Here is a 15,022-nt window from a genome sequence, read left to right on the forward strand (position 1 = left end):
GAGCATTTTACTTTTATAAGGTAAGCCTGGAAAATGCTTGGAATCAAAGAAAATTTGGTGTCACCAGTATTTCATTTCCACTGATTTCACTCTATACAGAACTGTCTTTCCATGATGGACACAGATGATCACCAGCTTCCCATATATATTGTTTGTTAGCTGTATGGCATGCGTAGCTGGAGAATAAAATAAAACTCCACCTTATGCATGTGTATCCTCTCTGCTCCCATTTATAATGTAGACTTACATCCTTTCAGTATAGAGCAGTGTAGCTCACTGTGGTCCTTAATAAAAATTTATAAAGCAGAGGAAATGAGAGGTTAGGAGTAGTTTGGTAACCCTAAAAATGCAAAGGCATTATTAATATTTATCAGCCATTGCTGTCAGTGTCATTTCTAAATGTTGTAATTGGCAAGTAAAAAGGAAAGATTAATTTTTGGACTTGTACAGGATGGTGCAGTTTCGAAGTCCTTGTAACACAGCCCGGACAGGAATCCAGTGACGTAGAGGTCTTTGGTCAAGTCCCTCCATGGAGAGAATTTTACCCTAAAAGACCAAGTTGCATTTCTATGGAGCAGATTAATTGGATGTGATTGGACTTAAACAAAACAAAATAAATATTTGTAACTTCAACCATAAATCAGGATTTCTCTGTTCTCTGGTAGGATTATTGTTGCTTCATTGTTGTCTTGTTGTTTTGCTTTGATGTTATTGCTAGCTCCAGAATTCCTGGAAGATCTTTAACACATGTTCGGTTAGTGCTTCTGCCTTTTTTCATCTTCAGAGGAGCACTTGTCTAGGGATCTTTGCTCCTAATCAGCCATTGTGTGTCCCTAAAGTAACATTGCCATTATCACGCCATGACAAACCATTGGGATTCACACACGCATAGCTCTGGCCAGCTTTACTCCACTTCTCCTCAGAGGAAACACTGCCGAACTATGTATGTTCATTGCAGAAATGACTGTTACGTGGTTGAAACTGAGAGGTTCAGCAAATAAAGGAAATTCCAGAGATCTCAAAGTACCTTTTACTATGATATGTTGTGACTGCACATTCCCTTTCCTCAAACCATGCCTTTTAGTGCACAGCTCACATCTGTTCCGCTGATAACATGATGAAAAGTATCTGGAGTCATGTTCCCAGGGCATCATCATCATCAATTAGATTCTCCCCAGTCTGATTATTCATCTTTTTCTCTTCTTCTCACGCAGATGTTGCCCCCACATCAGCCATTCCACAGTGGTAAGACTGATTGCAACCACTCTTCATATAAACATTTATGCTGGAAAAACAGGAAGTAGAAATGACTTGACATTTTTGAAAAAGATGATGTCATGTAGACCTCTGTGCTAGGATGGGGCAAGACGGAGTCAGTCAGGGGATCGCCTCAAGTCCGATGCTCCTCTAAAAGCTTCCTAGAAAATGAGCTCTGATTTTCAGTCTTTCACTTTAGGCAGAGACCTGGCGGATAATAAGATATTTCTGAGGGATTAATAATGTTGGTACCCAACAGTCATATTTCCCTACAGCAATGCCTCTACCCATGCCCAAATCCCCTGGTCTGTTGCTGGTGTTGAAATGAAATGCTCCTTTTCTCCCAGGGTATAAATGTTGCTCCTGCTGTGGATATGCAGTTTTTTTGGGTTCTGTTTCCAGGACAAGGCTCTGCTTTTTCAGTGTGCTGCAGCAGTTCTCAAACACTGACAACCTCCTTGGCAAAGAAGGGCACTTTCAGCCCCCAATGCCAACCTCTCCTGCTCCAGCAAATACATCTGTTAAGAAAAGAAATGCTATCAGCAGGGTAACAGGTGGCATATTGCAGCCAATCATGGAAGGTTATAATAAGACAGAGGGAATGCGTGTGAGAGAGAGAGGAGAAAAAATGAAAAAGAAGGGGACTGAACTGAAGGAAAATCCAGTGGCAAGCATTTTTTCCACTACTGCACTTACACGGTGCTGAAATACAGGCCTGGGGACTTTGCAGCGCCGGGGTAGGGTACTGCCCTGGAAATGCATTTGCCCATTGTACTCCGCTCTGTTTGCTTAGAAGGAATTCAGAAGGGATTTGCTTTCTCTTGTTTCACGAGCCCCACGCTTTCACACTGACCGAAGTGGATACGCACCAGCTGGCCACGTCCATCACTGCCGCCGGGTGGGAGAATTCCTGATTATACTTAGATCCCGCAGATCCCGCTCCGTCATTAGCAGAGAAGCTCTGCTCACACACCGCCATCCGAAATGCAGCCGGCTGGGAGCTCCGCACGCCTCGCCTGAAGGAGCTGGATGCCTTCTGGATCAAACATGAATGACCTGCTGAAGGTGCCCCTGGTGCACGTCCTCACCCTGGCAGCCCTCAGCTTGGCCGAGACGCTCCCAAAAGGTTTGCCTGGGGGGGCTTTTGCCCTGCTCTGCTTCTGCCACTTGCTGAAGGAGGTTTTGCAAAGGGGAAGGCGTCTGTCGTACCAGTGGGTTGGGTGGTGTGGTAGCGTTCCCAAAAAGGACAAAAATGTGCTGCTTTCGGTGGTAACTTCACTGCTTTTAGAAGGATAGCAATGAAAATAATCTCATCTTTGTGTCTGGGATTGAAGGTTCTTTGTCTAGGAAGAGAATGTAGTCCTGTTGTAATGGGCAGGGGAGACCTTTGGGTTCAGCCTGGGTGGGATGGACATTTCTCATGTCAAAGGAAGCTTGCAGGTTTTACTGGCTGGTAGCACCCGTTGCTGCAGAGCCCAAGATTTGTGGTGTTCTGCATGCCTGTGTATGCTTATAAATATATAAAGCTCAAAGAAGAAGTAAACAGCTATAAAGTCTTTACAGAGCATACGCATATAAATACAAATATGCATGGTTTGTATTGCATATAATGTAAAAGTTATTATACCTTCTTCCTCTCTTGTGTGCACACACGCACACAGACACAGGCACACATACTTTTAGCCAACATAAGAACTGAAAAAAATCTGTTTAGAAAAGTCTTTGAAGTACAAAGTGCAACAGTGGTCTTCTGGACATACTGTCTGGTAACCCTGTGGACAAAAGGTTTTGCTGCACAGTGATTGTCAGGAGCGATTCAAAGCATACCAGAAACTTTGTAGCTTCAGGAAAACAAAAAAAACCTGAAGGAGGATGCCAGCATTCACCTGTTAGGCCAACATCACTGCTCTTGCAGGGCTGTGCTCTTACAATTGTTAGTCAGGTTGGCCTCAAAATGGAAAAAAAAAAAAAGTCTCTTCTTTATAAAAACTTTTCAAACAAAAATGTTAATTTTTTCCTAAGGCACTGAAGTAAATTGGTGAACGCTGGTCTTTTTGAAAGCTGTAGTAAGATGGGATTGGAGAGACAAGAAAAACAAAGAGGTAGGGGACTGATTTTTTCTGGTGGCACAGTGCAATGAAGAGATACACATCCTTTCCTAAAACATCGCAGGTGAATGAATTGCCTTGTTCCCCAAGAGAGGCTGAAATGTGACTACAGCCCACCGGTGCCATACAGAGGTTTTGCAGCATTAGGTGGAAACATGAACGAGCAGTTTTTGACCAGAGGAACTGCAGTATCTCCAGGTGTCTGCAATGCTGCAGGGGAGACTGGCTCTGTTTTCCGCTTTGTTTTGTTTGCCTGGCTTGTCTTGTTTTGAAAGTGTGAATCCAAAATCAAAACCAAGCAATTTGGGAGCTTCTGGTGGGCTGGGGACAGAAGGGGATTTGGCTTTCTCATGGGCCCCGTGACTGGCCTTGGGTCATTTTGCTATCTCGGGAAACTACAGCTGACATCCAGAAAAATGGCACCTGTGTGGCTTTACAGATATATAAGTTAATTGATTTTCAATGTTATTTAAAGCCACAGGGCTACCTAAAAAATGTCAGAGAGCCCCAGTGGATGCGCACAGAAAGGTCTGAGGCCATGTCTATGTGCTGATAGATATGTCCATACATTGTTTGGATTTTATTTTCCCATGTCAAAATCTGGTAATGAAGGCATCATAAGTTCTGATTGCTTTCCTGAGAACTCACAGACTGACACCAACACCTGAGCTTTTTGGATGGCTTTAGAAGCAGGCACCATCTCAGCCATTTTGGGGCTCTTTTGCTGCCTCACAACAAAATGGCGGCGCACTCCACTGCTTGCTGTCCCCTGCCGACACACTGCGTGTCCTCCGGCCTCGTGCCCTCTGCCCCCTCACCCTGGCTACAGGAGCACTGCCTTCACCTCCCTGCGGCCCAGCACTCGGTTTTAATATCAGAAAGGTAAAAAAGAGCATACGAGAAAATGACACATCGCTGTAGTTGTCATGGTTGCTCTTCGAGTATGTAGAATTTGGGAAGGCAGCTCTAAAAAAAGTTCCCTTTCTGCTTTTACCATAGGTGAAGTGCTGTCAGTTTGGACAGTATTTTCTATGAGTATGGGGCTTGATTTTGCCCTAAGAGCTGCGTGCTGGCTTTCAGGAGATGCCAGATCAGACCTGGTGTAGGCAATATTGCTAAGGATAATTCTGTCATCTGTTAAATTAAAGAGATACCATCAAAGTACTTAACTGTTGCTAGAGAATTTATTTAATATACAAAACAGCCCTTGTTTGCCCAAAGAATAAAATACTGTCATTATGCATACTGGCTCTTGGTACAAATATAACTTTATTCTTTGTGAGAATGGCCATGCTTATCGTGACAACACAGTTATAAAACTGGTCGCTTTAAATTTTGGTTACTGTAAAAATTTACATTTCTCAGGGTTAAAAAAGCATCCTTCCAGAGCTCAAGGCATGCAGACAACAGCAATAAAAACATACTACATAAAATTAGATTGTAGAACTCCATGTCAGCCAGGCTTAATGCCATCAAAACCCAATAAACTGTGTCACGAAATAGCAACATCCCCTTTGAAGTAGACAGGATAACCATTGGTAGAGGTTATTCTCTTAAGACAACCTTCAGTAGCAGGGAAATTTAGGCTTTATGAAAATCTTCCGTTAGGTTTGACTGGCATGAGATTCATCTGGGTTGCAATACGGACGACGACTTCTATCTAGTGTGACCCAAAATAACCCAATACATTGAAGCCTGATACAATTTGAAGCAGTGATCTTAAACAACGAATCTGAGACAGATGTGTTTTAACTAATGTTTAGTTAATATAATCTTTAGTGCTATCTTAGCTGTAGTTTCAAGATCTTTTTCCATAAGTATAGTCATTACCAATTATGCAATCTGAAGTCACATAATCTAGAAATATTATTGAGGCAGATTCATTCTAATGACATTTCAAAAGCGTTAGGACTTTTACATAAACCTGACAGTGGAAGCCGATCCTTTCTTCCTCTAGCTTCATTCCAGCTGAACTCCAATGACATTCTAATTTTTACTCCCATGTAAATTGAAGAAGCATTAAGGTAAAGGCTTTCTATTATTCTCAGTCACTTAAATTGAAGCATCTTGTATTTTGCCTTTTTTTTAGGAGGGAGGGGTAAAATTGATGTAGTTTATTTTTTGCCTGAATTTAAATCTTATTATAATGAGGAGGGCCAGCGGATACAGTGCAGGCACGATTTTGCTGTGAAAAGACACACAGTGTGCCAGATACTGCTACAGTCAGCGAGGAACAGGAAGATTCCTGCATCCACTGTACATTTTCAAGGTGGTGTTTCAGGAACATGGTATCAAACTAGTTCATCTCAGCACAGCTGTCAAGGAAATCCAGTCCAACAAATATTGGATGTGTGTCCGTCGCAGCCATAAATTAAAAGTCATTCAAGCGTCTTTGGAGGTAATGGCTGCAATGCATACCATGCGCAGGGAAATCGATTCACTAGGCATATCCTTTGATCTCTTCCAGCCATGCTGCAAGTCTTTTACCAGGGCAACGGACAATGTTTCTAAAGATACGTTCAAATAATGTATGACGACAGGTCTGTGATAATAAGCATCAGACACAGCTATTAGACTTCTAACCCTGCTGCTACTTGGTTAGAAAAAGCGAGAAAAGGAGAGTGTGTGCCAGTCATGCCACAAAGCTGAAAGACCCAAAAGGCCTTTACGAGCTTGGCTTTGAAAAATATAGTGCTATATAACAGGTTTTTTAAAAAAAGAGAAATAGTTGAGTAGAACAAATCCCATATTAATGACGAAGAAGCCTAAATCTCATGCATTATGTGTTAAGAAGGAGGCACTGTGCCCACTCCAGGGGCAGGTCAGCTCGGCTTCAATTTGTGTGCTGTTCCGTGCACTTCCAGCCCATGCAATGGCACCCCTGTAGCAGGGGGACAGCCTCACCTGTGTCCTCGCAGTAAGCCACGCGGTGCTGTGCACCTTGGCACAGGAGAGGAGGGTTAGAAACAAAGGACACACTGGGCTTGTTGGAGCTGCCCCATGCTTGGGTTGCTCTGTTTTGCACCCTATAGAGAGAACACAAGGGAAAATGCAAAACCTGCAGCAAACAACAGAAGGCTGCAGCTACAAATGCGGAAGGACCTGTGTTATGGCGAACACATGGAGGGTGTGCAAAACAGCTCTGTGCTGGGGAAAAAGCCATGGAGTGACCCTGCAGGGACACGGCTGCCTCCGCCAAAGGGGTCTGGCAGGCTTCCTGCCTCTCTCTGGGAGGCACCGGGAGGTTTTCTCATTTTCTCTTCCTTCACACAGCTCCCTCGATCAGCACTCCTCTGGAAACTGTGGATGCACTGGTAGAGGATGTCGCCAAGTTTGTCTGTGTGGTGGAGTCATACCCTGAGCCGGAGATTACGTGGACGCGCAACAGCATTCCCATCAGGTAGGGAGCAGTCCCAGCCCTCTCCAGCATCTTCTGCCAAAACAGTCAGTCCTTTCCTTCATGATAAAGGAGATATCTGGAAATGTCAAAATGGGTCTGTGACAGAGAAGAGGGTGAGTGGCTGTAATCATATAGGAACCTGTGTTCCTTAGGGAGTGATAGGAGCACCTGGGGGATGCTTCTGCAGCTTCACACGCTTGAGCCTGGAGACAGTTGGTTTCTGCTGCAAGCAATGCAAGGAGTTTGCTCTTCAGCTTCAGAAAATGCAATCTGCTCTGTTCCTCAGTTTATGCGTTTACGAAGGAGGATGCTGCTGCATAATATTTGAAAGGAGCGTTCCCAGACTTGTTTCCTGAGTGTCTGCAATGTGCTTGGAAACTTTGCATGCAAGCGTTCGTACCATGCCATTCTTGTTTGCTTCTAGTTCTGGATCTGACTGTAGGGAACTGGCTTCTCATTGTTATGCACTGTCAGACATTAACCACCAGGCATCAAGGTGCTGCCAAAGCAGGCAGCCTTGGAAATGTGTTATGGAAGTTGCTACCACTGCTTTAGCTCTGTTGCTGCAGACAGGCTCTTGCAAAGTAAACTGCACCTGATCTTCCAACTCTGAAATCACATTGCATCTGCCACATGGCTTCAAATCAGTTTCTCATTCTAGATTGCTGTTAGTGACTCCCTCTGTAAGGGAAAATTACAGAACAATCTCTGTGTAACACAGTTAAGATCCGTTCTCCAGAAGAGATGTCCATGTTAGGCAGATGGTCACCTGAAGCACGGTTCCTGCTATCAGGGTCAAGCATTCAAAGAGCCCTTGAACCATTGGCTCAGGACACTCCAAATAAGTCAGCAGCAGAATGTGGTCTTACTACTAGAAAGACCATTTCAGAATAGGAGAAAAGCAGAATGCTACACATATGCATACTGGCCTTCAGAAACCTTTTTTTCATGGCCTCCTGCAACAGAAGCTCAGCAAAACCCCAGTCCTAACCCTCTGACCCTGGCCTTGTTGCAGGATGGAGGTCTGAATTTCCACAGATGTTATTTCCAAATCGGGTCACCTTTCTCCTAATTCCTTCCCCATCAGTGACACCATGCCTGAAAATCAAAGCTGGGAGAGGAAGCCATTCATGCAGGACCATGGAGATTACATGCCTTTGTCTCCCCATGGTCTTTAAAATTTCACTCTCTCTATGTTCTAAGATCATATGAAAACCAGATCATTTCTCACCCCAATCCCTACTTCCAGAAGCCCAACACACCTTTCTAAAAGCCATCCCACTCTTTCTGAGACACAGTGCCTTTTTCACAACGTTGACCAAAAAGGAAAGAACCAATCAAAAAAGCTCTGCTGGTGAGGTCAGAGAGCTCAGGTGCTTTGTTCCTTTTCTGGGGCTTCTGGAGCAACATTAATAGCAGCAACTATTTCACTTTCCCAAAGCTGTGTTGACATTAATAGTCAGTGCTGCTGGATACAAAAGCTCAGACCAAAGACAGGGAAATAGATCAGCTGAAAATATTTCTGTTACTTTCCAAGAACATGGATGAAAGTATTTACACAATGGAAAAGGATCAGATCAGTGGAGTTTTTTTTCTGAAAAAACATATATATTTATATGCCTCTGTGTGTATGTGTCAAACTTCAAAGGGGCTAGTTATTGCAAGCAATAAATATCAGTTATTTTATTTACAAAATTTTCTTCTCTTGCCAAGGTCCCAGCACCCTGAGCAGACAGCTAAGCTAACCTTCAAAACAAAATAGTATGTAAACATTCATCTTCAACGGGAATAGTGCCTGGACAGAGGCTCTTGTCAGCACTAGTCTTCTGGAAACGCTTTTACTTTTGGCATCAAAACTTGTTCAAGTAGACCAGGAGGTGCCCTGTGCCGAGTGAAATGGTTACCTGCCCCATCTCCCAGGACAGGGCTGCCCAGGGTGAGCCTCCCTCAGGGAAAGAAGGGAATAGAGCCTGCACGTCTTTTATATGATGGATGAGTTCATTGTACTCTTTCTTCCCAGGGTGAAAAAGAGGAGGGAGATACAAGACTGAAAGGCAAAAGGCTGTTGAAAGGAAGTATCTGCCTCTAACACCATAAATGGCACATTCAGATTACTTGGTGACTGCTGTAGGATTTTTAACAATAAAAGGCAAAACAGGACATACTTAGGTGTCAGGTATTTGTGACAGCTTGGGAGACAATCCTCAGGTCAGATGCCTTTTGCTACCGTTCATCAGAATCAAAGGCCAATTGCATGAAAGTACTTCCAAAACACACCAAAGAAGGTGCGAAAATCAAGCATGAAGGAATTTATGAAATATTATGCAAATCTTGTTCCACTAAAGTTTTACTATACTTTTCCAGTTTTGCAATGAAAATCAGAGATCAGCCCTCTGCTTTCTCACCACCTTTCTTTCTGTCTCTCCCTTGCTCTTGCACATGTACACACACACACACACACACACGCATGCACACCCCGTGCCCACATATAGAATTGGTCTTTGCTCTGCAGACTTTGTTACAATATCTTGTACCTTTGTTGCTCCAACTTCAGGGCTTTTCTTGACTTCTCTGAAGTCTCTAGGTTAAAGCCTGCTGTTATTAAACTATAGCTATCCTTGTATTCTCTAATCTTTAGATGGCTTCTTTTCTTCAGCACATTTCTTTGCTCATTTGTTGGTCTGTTTCTTTTTCCAAAAAATAGACAAAACCACTCCTGGATGCAGACACAAAAATACTTGGGTTTTGGTTTGCGTCTTTTTTTCACAACAGTAAAAATCTTTCCATAACGTTATCTGTTTAGTGAAAAAAAGATTTTTTTTTTTTTTGTAAATCTGAAGAAGGTTTCTTTAAAAAACTTCAGCCAGTTCCAGTTCCTATATAGGCAGTCCTTCCCTTGCACTAAGTGATTAGACCTAAAACAGGATCCAGCTGGATAAGATTACTTGTGCTCATGCCTGTCCTTGGCCAGACAGAAACCCAGCTGTGATACCTACGCACTTTACCAATACCTGACTGGAGGAAGAATTGCCACCATGCTGGTGGCAGTCAGGAACTGCGTGGTCTAGTGAGGACCAAACCGAATCTTAAGGCCTGACTCAACATTTTCAGTGCCTTCCCTTCTCTTTGCAGGTTGAAAATAAAAAGTAAAACATATTGCCATCTGTAGTGCTGTCAGCGGTCTGCAGATACAAATGCAATTCCCCCTCTCTGTCCTCGGGTGTCCCCTCACCCCTGACAATCTGTGCTGTGCCCTGCAGGCTGTTCGACACCCGGTACAGCATACAGAGGAACGGGCAGCTCCTGACCATTTTGAGTGTGGAGGACAGTGATGATGGGGTGTACTGCTGCACGGCGGATAATGGGGTTGGAGCGGCTGCGCAGAGCTGTGGGGCTCTCCAAGTGAAAATGCGTAAGTGGGAATGTAATTTCTTCCTGACCCCATGTGACCGTGTCGTTGAGAGCCTGAGCAGACCCCCAGGTATGGCCCCCGGGGTCCGTGTTCAGGGCAGACCGATGTTCCTGTGGGGCTGGGTGCAGTCCCTTGAGGCAGAGACATGGCATGTTGGATCATATCTTAACTAAATGCAGTTGTGATTATTCACTTTGAATAACACACACTTGTGCTAGGATCAGAGGAACTATTTGCATAGCAGAGGATAAAAAACGATGCTTTGAAGAACGCCCTTTGTACAAAACTTCATAAAAGCAGCACAATGTGATAGATTAGACCTATGTAGCAATACTGCATAAATCCCTTATGAATTTTAAACATAAGATTTCACTAATCATATTTATGCCTGAGGATGGCAAAAGCAAGTAAATGCTGTTCAGATGTTCTTAATAGCAGTTTTGAAAGGTCTGGAGCACCGCGGTGTAAATTTCATCATCCCACATGGAAGGCAGGGGACTGGTTCTTGCAAAGAGCTATATACGTGCTGAGCTCAGTGAAGCTGAACTCACATGGCTGCAGTTATTTACACAAACACTTAAAAGGGCAGCTGAGATATATCCTGGCTAAAGCATCTGGTTTTAGGAAAGGATTTGTTTGTGCTAATGAGCATGACCCTCCAGGTCTGGTAATTCTGGGGCTCTACAGCACCCCAGTCGCCTCCAGGTGGGGGCCAGGAGGTGATGCTCTCTGAAGGTCATTTTTCTGCTGGTTTGGTATCGTGCAAGGGAGGCAAAACTTCAGATCTCCCAAAACACTGAGATGAAGATCTTTTTTACTCCCAGCTCAGAGTAAGCCAAGCCATGTTTTTCTTTGGGTAAAATGAATTTAAATTTGTCCCATATTAACTTTAAGGGAGTTTGTTTTTTTCTTTAAGGATCCTGTCTCCTTTTTACTAGCATAGTTATAAATCCTTCGATTAGGGACATTAATTGAGTTTACATGCCCTTCTTGTTGAGCTAGTGACAAGCCTGGATTAAAACTGTTTCAAAACTGATTCACTCCAGATCTGAGTTTTCACACAAGACACTGTTTATGTCGTGAAGAATGTCAAAACCTGGAATGCAAACATTCTTCAATATTGGAAATACTCTTATCTGGATTTGGATTTTAGCCCAGGCCCTAATTCAAACGACTGTCAAACTCCACTCCTGAAAACAAATAACCCATGCAAGTTAACTGCTTTTGCGTCCATAAACTGAAACTCTGAATGCTGTGCTTAAGAACGTTTTTTCTTTCCAAGGCAGCTCATGACCTACTAAGACCGCTCTATCTTTCACCAATGTACAGAAAAAGCAGCAGAGAATTTGTTGCCATTTCTGCACTTGTCCTGTTCTAGTATCTCTTAGCTTCAGTTCAACTTTAATTTTTGACTTTTCAAATTTTAGGACCCAAAATAACCCGACCACCTATAAATGTGGAAATAATTGAAGGGTTAAAGGCTGTTCTTCCATGCACTACAATGGGGAACCCAAAACCTTCTGTTTCATGGATCAAAGGAGAAACAGTTGTAAAGGTGAGTAGAGAATGAAATTTAAGTAATGCTAGCTATTCGCTAAAGGTACTGTGTTAAAATATTAGCATCAATTAGAGCATTTGTAAATTCTAGTTACTAGGAAGCAAGAATTTGGAAAATCCAGGGCTCATCTCATAAATGTCTGCATCTGCAATAATTGTGCCTATAAACCAAACTTTCTCTGTATATCTATATTTTATATTATACGTATTTATTACTACTAAGTGTGGCCAAATGTGGCTGAATGCACTTGTGAGTGTTCTCATAAATAAGAGCTACTGAGCTACTTAGCTAAGATTCAGGGCTCTTTTGAAGCTATAATTCACTGATCTGCAAAAAGAGGGATGGGTGAGTGTGTCATGACAATGCTGAGCAGGAAGAGCTGGCCTCAAATCCTTCAGCTGTAGGACAACACAAATAATTTTCATGTATGTAAGCCCAATCTTTGCAAGCGGATATTTGGTGCTGCTTGCGTGCAGCCTGCATGTAGAGCCCTCATCTTGATTGCTCCTTCCTCCGGCAGGAGAATGCTCGCATTGCTGTCCTCGATTCAGGGAATTTAAGAATCCACAATGTTCAGAGAGAAGATGCAGGACACTATCGATGTGTAGCCAAGAACAGCCTGGGCACAGCCTATTCGAAACCCGCAACGGTGGTAGTGGAAGGTGAGTAACCCTTGCACTGCGCTCCAGCTCCACGTGCCAGCTCCTCATGCATACCCGCTTAACTTGATTTAACCTGAAGTATCACATTGATGTCGACAAAAACATCCTAGGGGGTGACCCAAAAGGCATAAGAAGGGAAAGGAAAGGAAAGCAGAGCGAGAAATAGAGAAAGTTTGTCCACACCTGCTCCCATTGCTGGCTGATGGTGAAAGGGACTATCTGTGGAGGATCTTTGTCCATGGCTGCTGTGGCTCTGGTGGGATATTTGTCTGAGTAAGGACCCCCAAACATGTTTTTCCTTCTGACTGATGGTTTCCAAGATGCCAGCTTGTTTCGTGTTTGAAAAGTCCCGCCAGACCTGTGGGTTATACACTGTGGCTTGTGGAGATGGACAGGTAGAAGGCTGATGGCCCTGGAAACTCGCTGCGAAGAGCCTGATCAGAGAGAGCTGCAGCTGCAAACAGTGAAGCATTTTGCAGCATTATGTGTATGTCCATCTCCCTTTCCTCTGATTTTCCATCTGAATTGGTTGATTCTTCAGGTAAACAGAGCTTTTCTCTTTGAGGACTTGAACATTTTCTGCCCGCTAAACTGAACACCGGATTGATTTTTCAGTTTCTGGTCTTTATGTGCTCAGTGTCCGTCTCTTCTTTACAGAAGGTGTTTGCTTTGTGGTATAAATCATCACCAGTTTCAGAGTGCTGAGACCAGCAGACTGCAAGGGAACCCAAATGTAGGCAATGAGGCATTCAATGTTCCTGAATCCTATGAGAGAAGTTGAGTTACACAAGGTTTTGTGGAGTGGGAGGGGGGATGACTGACTCAGTAGATGAACTAATTTTTATTTCCTATTCAGAATGACTATACTGTAGAAAGTGGAGAAGGGTCTCCATTTGCCTAGTAAGCTTCAAAAGATTGTTGTAGGTTACATTTGGCCTGGGACTATCAGAGGTTACTTGGTCTGGGACTATCAGAGGGTGCAATCCCATTTCTAAGAGGACCATTGACTTTCTTCTGGGAGCAGGATCAGGTATACTAGATCCAACTACAAATTACTGTAGGTCTGCTGTTTCCCTAAAAAATGCATTCATTTTTCTTTTCTTTTTTTTTTTTTTTTAATATTTACACGTACAGACTTCAAGTATGTTAGAAATTCCTTAAATAGCTTTAAAACAGGAAGGCAGCTATTCCTAATCTAGATTCAGAGCTGTACTTCTCCCAATCTAAAAGTGATGGGGCAAACTGAAGACACTTGGATCTGGCTGTGAACAGCCTGGGTCCTGAGTTTTGGTTTCGTCCCATCATTGAGACAGTGGCCAAAGACTTGTCAAGAATTAACTGTGAATTGCAAATACTTGGTGCCATGCATACAAACCCCCCCTCCACACTGAAAGGCCTCAGGCACTGGGATTTTATTGCTCCGGATCTACCAGAGCCAGTTAGGGAATCTAAAAGCAGGCTGGAACCGCACCAAAATCCAGGCTGCTAAGGTTGGTATTTTGTTTTGTCCCTGTCTCCAGAATTATGCAGCCGCCTGTTAATTCAAGGAATGGCAGAATAATCCACAAATGTCCTACTTGCAAAGGAGAGGCTGTGTGTGCTCTTTTTAAACCAAGGAAGATTAGTTCTTAATTAATCAATGGGAGCTCAGTGCTCCCACACTAACTATCCCCTCATGTTCCATTCATGTGTTGGGTGAACAAAGCAATGCTGTTCTCCAGGCTCGCATTGGTTTCTCTGGTAGGGCACCCATATAGTATACCTCGTTTCAGGCTGCCACCCAAACTAGACTGATGCATGTTTGTTTTACTTTTTTGGCTTCCAAAATCCAAAGGTAATAATCCTGACTGCAGCTTTCTGTATATACAGATCCCTTCCTCTCCCAGTATTTGAAATTAATTCTCATGGATATTTAGCAATCACACATATGCACATACCTGTGTATGCACGCAGGTAGGCACACATACATGCATCCCCCTCATACACCTCTTTTATGATTATTTTTAGTATCCCTCCCCTCCTACCTCTCCTACCCCCTTAGTATCAGCACTTTAAAATAACTCCAAGTAAACAATAATCTAAAGTTACTTGATGCAGGAAAATCACATTTCAGTCAGTCTTCTTTGAGCATTTGCTATGTTCAGAAAACTTATGAAAATATGCTGTTTGTTGCTTCTCTGTAATAACACTACAATATTTTTTCTTAAATATTGATGCTACCATTCACTGGAGTTACCACCCTGCACAGTGTGGCTTAATATTAAAATAAAATGACTAAGCATGGTTGGTTAACTGAATATTTAATCCCGAAGCAAATGCCCCTTCAAAGAGCAGTGCAAATATTTATGCCTAGCTAAATCTAGATCAGGCAGGTCCTGATTTCTGAAAGAGGTTTCTAATTTTCTGTTGTGAGCTTCCATTTTAACGGGTTCAGCATTAGTCCTGCAATTAGTTTCAGGTGTTTTTCAAAGTTGTCTAACTTCTTGAAAGATTGACCCTATGCCTCCTGCATTCGGTCAGGCTCCTTAACGCGTGTAAGGTCAGGCACATGCTTAAATGACTTGCTGAAGCTGGGCCCAGAAATTACATCAAGTCTCAAATACATAAAATTATCTATGCTGGATC

The 15,022-nt window shown here is 43.1% G+C and overlaps 1 protein-coding gene across 1 annotated transcript in view; it reads left to right on the plus strand.

The window, feature by feature from the left end:
- Positions 1-2,286: 2,286 nt before the first annotated feature.
- MUSK (muscle associated receptor tyrosine kinase) overlaps positions 2,287-15,022 on the plus strand; it is a 55,124-nt gene continuing 42,388 nt past the window's right edge. Inside the window, exons 1-5 of the mRNA XM_050913413.1 lie at positions 2,287-2,383; positions 6,639-6,765; positions 10,026-10,177; positions 11,605-11,732; positions 12,256-12,397. Coding sequence (XP_050769370.1) covers positions 2,287-2,383; positions 6,639-6,765; positions 10,026-10,177; positions 11,605-11,732; positions 12,256-12,397 — 646 coding nt within the window. The remainder of the gene's footprint in view (positions 2,384-6,638; positions 6,766-10,025; positions 10,178-11,604; positions 11,733-12,255; positions 12,398-15,022) is intronic.

The sequence above is a fragment of the Gymnogyps californianus genome, chromosome Z (assembly GCF_018139145.2).
Source record: "Gymnogyps californianus isolate 813 chromosome Z, ASM1813914v2, whole genome shotgun sequence".
NCBI lineage: Eukaryota > Metazoa > Chordata > Aves > Accipitriformes > Cathartidae > Gymnogyps > Gymnogyps californianus.